The sequence below is a fragment of the Populus alba genome, chromosome 11 (genome assembly GCF_005239225.2).
Source record: "Populus alba chromosome 11, ASM523922v2, whole genome shotgun sequence".
Classification (NCBI taxonomy): domain Eukaryota; kingdom Viridiplantae; phylum Streptophyta; class Magnoliopsida; order Malpighiales; family Salicaceae; genus Populus; species Populus alba.
The window spans coordinates 11,563,783-11,573,662 of NC_133294.1; the positions used below are offsets into that span (position 1 = coordinate 11,563,783).

The window sequence follows — 9,880 nt, forward strand, 5'->3', positions numbered from 1 at the left end:
CGGCGTTTAAGAATTTATTATGGATCATGTATCCAAATAAATTCTTAAAAAAAGGTTCTTTGTAATTTTTGTATTACGGTGAAAAATATTCTCAATTAAAATTGATAAATATTTAAAATAACTTTAAAAATTTTCTAGTCAATTCAAATATTTCAAATGCCAGCCTCATTTATAGGTTAACGTTCTATACCAGGATTTTTAACTATTAATTTTCATGGATTAAAAAAATAGTGGTTTATTGAAATATTAGTCAAATTTTCATGAATTTAATAAACTAGCTATTAAATTCTAAAATCCATGTGAATATATATTTTGAATTTTTGTATGGAAATACTATGCAATATGATTTTCTTTATATTTTTAAGACACCTAGGTATATGCAATTAAAACATTTAATTCTTTTTATCTTATTGGTTTTAAATATTTAAAAACATAAATAAAAATAAAAATAAAAAATACAAACACATACACCCATGTTCTTTTTACTAATTAAACCACAAGCACTACAAATTACATGTTTACAAGTAACTAAAATTCAAAATAATTAAAACACATTAAACATTAAAGGCAACAGGACAATTGTGATGAACAAGAGAAAAGGAATATTTTGGACACCATATGTTACTCATTATATAGACTTGATATTGGAACATTTTATATAAAGATCCTTTAAATTAAAAAGTTTCTTATTTCAATTAGTAGATTCAGATAATAAATCAACTAATGAGTTTCAATATGAAGCAATGGATCAACAAAAATGAAGATACAAAATGAGTTCTGGTTCCGTGAAAAAAAGGTACCAATTATCTATCTTGTTAACTATTTATTTATTACTAGTAGTTGATCATTTATGTTTATTTTAATTTTGTATTATTTAACTTGTTATTAATATTCTTATTATTATTATTTTGTAGTTATACACGTATATGAAATATTATTGATGCAAGATGGGAACTTCAACTTTACATATCTTTAAATGCAGCAACAACTTATTACTTGATTCCTTAAATACATTCTAGATGTGAGCGTAACTAGAATGCATTTAAGATGGTGAATTTTTTTATTTTTTATTTTTATTTTTTTATATTTAATAAGAATATAATAAGTTATAAATTTAAATTAGTTGCTTAGGTTCATACAAAATAAAATAAAAAAAATTGTTTGCACTATGAAAAAAATAAATGACTTGGTGTTTGTAATGTTCAATTTGAAATTGAATGACAACCAAGTCAAAAAGCTTGCTGATAATTTTGATAAAGTTCCAAATGAACTCTCATCTGATGATGATTGAATAACTAAAGAGAAAATCATGTTGGTTCATCAAACTTTGATTTTCTTGGTGTTATTGATAGCGTAAAAAAAAGAAAAAATGGTAAAGAAGATGAAAGTGATGAAGAAAAAATTTCTAATGATGTTAAAATGGAGAGTCATGATAATAAAGATGATTTAGATATTCAAATTGATGTCAATTCAAAGAATTCAAGAAGTTTTGAGTTAAATATTGTTGACAATAATAGTGTTGGTACTAGTAGTAGAACTAATGTTCAAAATATTGGTGTTGGTACTAGCAACAACACTAATAATTTTTTAGATGGTAATGATCTTGATGAATATCTTAAAAATAAGAAGGAAGATAAAGTCAATAATGTTGTTTTTAATTTATATGACACACTAACAAATTATTTATTTTAGGCTTGTTGATTATTTGTTAATGAAATTCTATGGACATAATTATATGGTAAGGGATTTTTAAATTTAACTATGTATAGGTTTTTTTTTAACTAAGTATTGTAAGGTGCTCGAATTTTTATATTGTTTATTTCACTTTTGTCTTAATTGTGTTATATTGTTATTTATTATTTTATTGAAATTGTCTATATAATTAGTTAGAAGATTTTACTTACTTTTTTATGATCTGAATTTATATTATATTTTTTTCATATCGTATTAAAAATGTGTTTTTAACAACCTTTGACTCCTGTAATGCATGTTACCAAAGGTAACTATAATTCTTACACATTTTGATAAAATTAATCAACCATCACAAAACCCACTGCTTACTCTGAATTCAATTCAGTGAGTATGAGAATAGTTTTTAGGGTTCACTAACTTATATCCCATTTTATTCACAGTTGATGCAAGATTCTTTGTATCAGTTAATAAACTCTAGTAAAGATATTGGACTCAAGACATGCTTGATGAACGCATATGACCTTTCATTTTAGAGGATAGCCTAATCATAGTTCATTGGTTTGAAGATTGGACTTTATCTTATGCTTTTTCAGATTATTTAAACTCTTAGTTTTGCTATTAGATTTAATTTTATTTTAAGGCTTTAATTTAGTTTAAAGCCAAACTAAATAGTTTTTACTTCTCTCGTCTTACTTTTCTTAAATCTCTAATTAGTCCCGTATCAAACTCGCTCATCAACTTCAAAAGACAAACAAGACAATTCCCCACAAATTGTCCAGAGTTTATCAACCTTGCAATGACCTATTTCAAATTTTATGAGACTAGAGAGCAGATAATTAGAACAAGCCTGTTACAATGAAGTGGAAATAATATGATGAGCTTTCCCAAGTGAAGATTCCACCATGGAGAATTCGATCAAGACATGATAATAAAGGTAAGGTGGAAATAAGGATGAAGGCTGTTGCTATTTGCCTTCATCTCATAGGTGTCCTTATGCTAGATCGTGAGTGGTTCTACAATGAAGCTCTTAGCCAACTAGTAAAATTAGATGTTAGAAAGTAAAGTTCTTGGAGAGTGGATTCATTAGCAGCATGCTTGTTCGAAAGTATTTGAAAGCTTTGAGGCAAGTGACCTCATGATGAAGATGTTGAAACTAGAATTGTGCTATGAACAAAACCCATCAGAGGTTAAGAAAGAAAAGGACAAACAAGTTGTCAATGAAGTGTCTAAGGTGAGTTCAAAGGTTAGGTGTACTAATTGTCTAGGTTTTGGTCATATCTTTTTAGATTGGATCTCTAAACCCTTAGTCGTCCAAAAATATAAGGATATAAGTAAAGAGGAATATTGTAGTGTTGAAGTGTATGAGCCTAATCTTGAGGATTTTAGTGACCTAGATGACGAGGATGTGCAAAAAAAGGGACTTAACATAATAAGTCAACGTGAGCTTGAGAATGAGGTTTAGAAGGAGTCTGATATGTCTGCTTTAATGGTAGAGGAAGTTTTAGGGAACTCTTCAGTGGAATCACCTATAGAATAAGTATAGACTTAGAAAAGTCTCATGATATTAGTCTTCCTAAACTACCTGATTCCTTACCCCCACATGCCTGGTGTCTGGCATATCATAAGTTTAAAGCAACATGTTGAGCTTCCTGATCCTTTACCTCATGCACGTGATAAGGAAGATGAAGATGAAGATAATCCTAGTTTACTTGATTGTCGTCATATCATATCTACACAGGTTTCAAACAATGTTTGTCTTATTCCACACCCCCCTATCATTTAGCGTCACACTTACAAACCCGAGAAGCTTATAGAACACCTTTCCAGATCTCCTTACGATAGGATGTCTAAGTCAGTTGAGTCGTTAGCATGTAGAGTTCATAATTTGCATATTAAAATCATGAAACAAATTCAAGCAAGCAACAAACAATACAAATTTTGAGTTGATTTACTTAAGTACCATGATGCACTTAATGTTGGAGATTATTTAATGATACAGATTAGACCTAAACGATGTACTTTGAGAATCGATCATAAATTGCAAGTAAGTAGTGCTAGGCCATTCAAAGTGTTGCAAATGATTGAATCAAATAATGATGTCTTTAAATTGCCATTAAACTTTGATATTAGCTCTAGTTTTGACATAAAAGACCTTGTTATATATAAAACACAACAGCCTATCCCTGATGCTCCTTTTGAAACCCTTGCCTCATTATCCTTATCTTTGGCATAAAAGGAACTTATTAATGCTACTTTGAATACATAAGTTGTTTTTACCAAGGATGGTGAACTTCAGCAAATCCCAATATATTGGCTCGACGATTAGATTCAGATTATATTTAAATTATCAGAAAGGCATCACAATAACTTGATCCTTATCTTTGATAGTATTATCGCAGTCACCTTGACCTATACTCAAAGGGATCAAGTTCTTCCAACCCCAGGAAAATTGGTGGGGACACCGAACTAGAAATATTGTTTACGCATGCGTATGATCATAGACGATGGAGGATAGCCCAAACCATTGATAAATTGGACTTTAGCTCATTTTTTTGGTTTAATTTATATGAACTTTTAGTTGAGGTTTATAATTTGGCTTTATTTGTTGGGTTTGATTTAATTATTGTTGGATATTTTATTTAGTGGGTCATAAAATCAATCGTTTGTTCTAATTACGGTTTTAATATTTATATCCTACTTTTATAAATGTTAGACAATTTTGATGATTAATAAAAATATTGTAGACTTTGCATATCTCCGATCCTTATTTATCTTCTTTTTTTAACTTTTTTTTTTCTTTAAAAGCTTCTTTCTTTCCTGTTTTAATTCTTTTATTTTTTGTCCTGCATCATACCTGACAAAGTGGTTCCAAGCTTTGCTGGAATTGCAAAGGGGGGAACAATTATTGCAGAGACTCAAGATCATTGAACAAGAAATATGAGATTTGAAACAGGAGATACAAGACTGAAATTCTATGAGCGCAGACTCCTTATTGAACTTCAACGCAAAGTGAATTAATTACCTTGTGAGCTGCAATAACCAAGTTTAAAAGGAAAGTGCCACGCTTTTTCTTTCCTATTAGAACAGAAAATTACTCGAGAAGATTGATCACCAACATGATTTCTGGAATGACTGCACTTTGTCTGCACATGTTTTGTGAATTTAGGGGGGAAATCCATGTTGTTGAAGATCAGATTGGTTGTGAAGTGATGCAGGTTGATAACATGGCAGTAAAGAGTTCGGCTCCATACATGAAGATATTCATGAAATTTGTAACATTTTCTCTCAAGATAGGAGCGCATCTGGCAACTGCAATGGGGGAGATGATGCCAGATTTGAGCAGAGAAGGAGCCCATCTGACTGGCTCTTCCCTTTTGAACGTAGCGCAGCAGGAGCAGTTGCTGCTTGAGCTGTGGGGGCTGCAGCACAAAGCAGGAGGAACAGAAGCAGGGCTGCAGAAAGCTCAAGAGACATGAAACAAGATTTAAGAGCAGCTTAGCAGTGGTTGGTGGGTTTTTTAAGGGACCGCAGGTGCTCAACTGGAAAGGATATTGCAGAGAAGTTTGGATTGTGGAGAGTTTAGATAGAGTTGATGAGCAAATTGCATGCTTCTGTGGGGGGCATGCTATGAGGGCGAATGAAATAATTGAAGTACCCATTTAAAATTATTGAGATGCATGAAAGTATGGGAAATGGTGTTTCTCGTTCTTGTTTTTCTTCATTATATATGCATGCATGTTGTCTTCAGTAGCGGTTGTTTCGAAAGAAAGGGTGACAGAATGACCTCCTCCATTCCAGCTTGTAGTGATTCTTTAATATAATACTGGTTATATAAATTCGCGAAATAGATCAAAATGTAATGTCATATAGGTATCGGAAGAATCCATTTTTAAGACAATTGTTCCCTAATGTCCACATTACAATTTAAAAATAACAATAATAATAATAGCAAATATCGATGCCAGCATAGCAGACAAATTGGAAGAAAAACCTGTCTAGTTAGAGGGAAATGTTTTCCTTGGGAGGACACACTAGCATAGTCCGAGCATGGAGAGAAGAAGACGACATTAATGTCGACTGATATTTGTGGACACAATTTTTCAAAATTGCCAGAAGCAAAATCATGGAAGCTTTAGCCACTCTTGACTATTCGACTAAAATCACCATGTGAATGCGGACACCAATATGATTACACTCATTATTAGCTTATAATTAGATGAAAATCAATTTCATAATTATTTAAGACTTGAATAAACATAGAGGAAAGTAACAACGAAAGAGGGAATTTTCATGAATAACAGCAGTTGTTATGAAACAAAGCTGATAACACATACAAGTCATGATTTCCCCGTCATCTCAACATACAGAAGGAAACAACACACTACATGATACATTATTACACTTCACTATTAGTTTAGTCACCAAGCTAAAGTCTAAAGTCACCTGTGTGTTTTCCTCTTAAATAGAAAAGTCAAAGCTCAGAAGAAAGCTCTACTCCCATAAAACACACGGGAACCAGTGTTCTTTGATGCCTGCACCTTCTGATCAGAGCTCGAACTTCCTGAACTAGCTGGTCCACTATCAATGTCCAAAGGAAGCTTCATCTTGGCCAGTGACTCTGTGAATTGTTGCATGCTTTTCATGTACATGTCTACTATGTCCTGCTGAACCATATTTGTTTCCGGCTCAATGTTTACTGTAATAACAGGTTTGGCAATTCTCTCATTTGATGCTCCACCAGAGGAATCAGTCTCACCATCTCTGACATTTGTACTCTCTCTCTCTTTACGGTCTGAGACACGGTCCAGATTTGGTGTTTTAGAAGCTGCTGGGCTGTCAGAGGTTTCTGAACTTGCATCAACAGAAGAAGAAGAAACACCGTTAGTTGACACACTGCTTGGAGGAGAGCCAAGCTTCGGAAGTTGAAATGAATCGGAAGTGGCAGCTGAGAAGCTTTCCACGAAATGAACTCCATTTTCTGAACTCAGATAATTCTCAGTATCAGAGGTGGCCAAGCTCTCAGAGGCTTCAGAATCCAGACTGGAACATGGAATTCCAAAATACTCAGAGACCATCATCTGGTTTTCATTCACAACCTTTGGATCCGGGAACTCAATCTTGTCCAATTCACAAGGAAGTGATTCCTGTATCTCTGAATCCTGAATAGTTCCATTTGCAGCTAAAGCAGTGGGTATTGCTGGAATCGCCATTACCTCTGGTGAAGCTCCACTGTATGATAGAGATAATTGAACAAACCCCGCGGGAGAGTGGAACAAATCAGTTGAAGAAAGAGAGAACTCTTTGTCCAAATTCCCATTGTTGATTAGTACTTCGGACAAAGGCACCAGAGCAAAACCTAACAGCTGATCCTCCAGATAATTCCTCACCCTGCTCATCATGAATACCTCACATTTAAGGGAGGAATCAATAGTCTTAACATTGAGCCGCAGACTGTCATTGAAGACTGGATTCCTCCCACCACCATTGATGATTTTGGTGGAGACAGTGTGCTCAGGATCGCTAGTCAGGCAAAACTTAGCATAAACATCTTGCTTGTGGTAAATGCATATGTTTTGGATGTCCCTAGCCTGGTGTATGTAAACCTCAACTACACCAACAAAATCTTCGAGATTGCCAACCACAGCATCGTTTCTGGGGATCTCACTTCCCTTGGAGAAGCTGCCAGTGCTCTGAACTGGATAATCATACTTCTGCTTCTCTGTCTCAAAGCCAACAGAGGTCTTGAATGGTGACACAACAGATTGAGGGGAATCCATAACTGCACCGATAATAGACCTGGCAAAGCACAAAACAAGTTATTATTTGAAAAAACGGCAGATACTATGTTTTTTAGTACTCTACACCCTGCACTAAAAATTCAATTCCATATATTAAATCCCAAAATAGGAGGTCTTTGATGATTGAAACACTTTTTCTAACACCAAGTCTGAGCTAAAACAACCACAAATTCTTAAAATTCAGTCAACTATAAAACTCAGAAGCAAGCAAACCGCTGTAGCCCCCCCTTGTTGAGCAGGTGTGAATATAAAAATTCTCAAACCCAGAAGCCACAACCCAAAGAAATATAACCTTAAGCTTCTACAAGATCAACTGCAGAACCCCAAACCAACCTTCAAATTAACAAAATGAAGTTCGATTTAACAGAATCATCAAATCCCAAAACCCAAAAAAGAGACCTTGAACATGAACTACTAAAAAAACCCTAATAAAAACAATAAACAAGCGTACAAACCTAAACCCACCTAAAGCAGAAGGCAGTCCCCAACTTCTCAAAAACCCAGAAGCCAGAAACCCTGAAAATTGAGAGTTTCTAGAGAACAAATGCTGTATACCCTGACCCTGAAACTTAAAGTAAGGAAGACCAATCAACAATTATGCGACATGACAAGATATCAATAAAGCTATCAACTTTTTCCACACCGAAACCGGAATCCAAGAGAGTGAAACAGGGAAAGCCAGAAACAAGCCGTAATTAACTAAAGGCCAAAGATGACACAGTTAACGAGGTTTGAAAAACAAAACCCACTAAAATTCTCCTCGAAACCCCTCAATAAATACCAAAGAAAGTAAGAAAAGGAACTAACCAAAACAGAGAAAATTTATTTAAAAAAAAAAAAACTCACCTGTAGCAACAAAGTTAAGATGAAGTGAGGTTCTAATACAAGATCTGGACAAGACCCAGTTCGTGAATCGGGTCTTATTGTTATTGATGACGGGGTGTTTGCTTTTGCTTTTGCTTTTGTTGTTCAAATAAGAGTTCGCTAGCAAGTGAAAACTCGTACAAATAATAGGCTGAAAAGAAAGGAATAAAATCTACCACTTCGCTACTGCTCTCTTTTCTCTTCTTTCGGATGATCATATATTTATCCTGCGGAAAAGATATTGTCTTTTAAAATATTTTTACTTTAATAAAATATTTTATGATATAATTTTTTAATATTAATATTTTAAAACATTTTAAGTATATAAAAAAATAATTTAAAATTATTTTTTAAAAAAAATAATAAAAACCAGTGATATATATAAAAACACCTGATAAAATATTTTTAAAGTTAGGTTTTAGTAAAAATTGTTTTTACTTGGAAATATATTATAATAATATTTTTATTTTTAAAATTTTATTTTTGATATTAATATATTAAAGTAATTAAAAAAATTAAAAATTAATTAATTTAAAATTAAAACTCTTCAAGAGTACAATCTCAAACACCGAGTAATATATAAAAAAAAAAACCTCGACAAAATACTTATAAAGTTAGATAACAATCCAACAAAATACAGAATGAGCGACGGGCGTCTTGTCGGCAGCCTTTGCAGTGTAAATAAATACGTACAATGTTTGAGCTTATGTAGTTATACTGGATCATTCTCCCTTTTCCACTTTTTTTGTGACGATGATACGTCCGGGTAGAATACAGAGGTGGTGTTTGGAATTGCAGCTTCACTGTATTTTTAATAGTTTTTCAATTATATTTTTTAATTTATTAACTCTTGGTAATCAAGAAGAAGAGAGATGGAGACGGGACGGCATGGCATGTACATTATTGATACAGGTTAATAAATAGAGGAAGAGAAGAGACACCGCCCCACGCGGTGGCAAGCAACGGACCAATGGGAAGGGATATATCTGCGTTTTTATAGGTAGGGACACCAAGTCAATCCCGACTTTTTTCAAAGAAATAGTTAAGGAATGGTAGGCCCCACTTCAAGCCATTTTAATTGGAAAACTACGGCTGATTTAAGGGCTTCGCAATTGAACTTTTGTTAGAATGCCTTGGGATGAGAAAATCACAGGGCCTAAAAGCGAAAACAAAATTTTAATGGTGTACTTATTATTGTTTTTTAAATTATTTTTTATTTAAAATAATATTTTTTATTTTTAATATTACAACATCAAAACAATCTGAAAACATTAAAAAAATTAATTTGAAATAAAAAAATTAATTTAAAAAAAAAAAATTTAAAAATTAAATTTTTTTCAAAAACTCTTTTAAAATATATAAATAAATAAATATATTAATTACTAATTAATGATATGTATGAATATTTACCATGATAAATCTTCTAAAAAATATTATCTCTTTTAACTCACATAGTGAGTTTTGTCTTTTTTTTTAAAGAGAGATGCATTTTATGCTTATAAACAACAAGCCCCTCGTTTCCTAGT

General features: G+C 32.7%; 1 protein-coding gene across 3 annotated transcripts; it reads right to left on the minus strand.

The window, feature by feature from the left end:
- Nucleotides 1-5,904: 5,904 nt before the first annotated feature.
- LOC118035365 (uncharacterized) lies at nt 5,905-8,557 on the minus strand. 3 transcript variants are annotated; one of them, XM_035040914.2, is made up of 3 exons: nt 8,337-8,557; nt 7,956-8,052; nt 5,905-7,488 (listed from the first exon to the last, which is right to left on the minus strand). In XM_035040914.2, exon 3 carries the CDS (start codon nt 7,467-7,469, stop codon nt 6,171-6,173), a length of 1,299 nt encoding a protein of 432 aa, XP_034896805.1. In that variant the 5' UTR covers nt 7,470-7,488; nt 7,956-8,052; nt 8,337-8,557; the 3' UTR covers nt 5,905-6,170. The 3 variants fall into 3 exon arrangements, with proteins under 3 accessions (XP_034896805.1, XP_034896806.1, XP_034896804.1); XM_035040915.2 differs by having other exon boundaries at nt 7,956-8,058; XM_035040913.2 differs by lacking the exon at nt 7,956-8,052 and having other exon boundaries at nt 8,337-8,556.
- Nucleotides 8,558-9,880: the final 1,323 nt, after the last annotated feature.

Coding starts and splice junctions, on each gene's coding strand:
- LOC118035365 (XM_035040914.2), bottom strand. CDS start 7,469: ATGGATTCCCCTCAATCTGTTGTGTCACCATTCAAGACCTCTGTTGGC.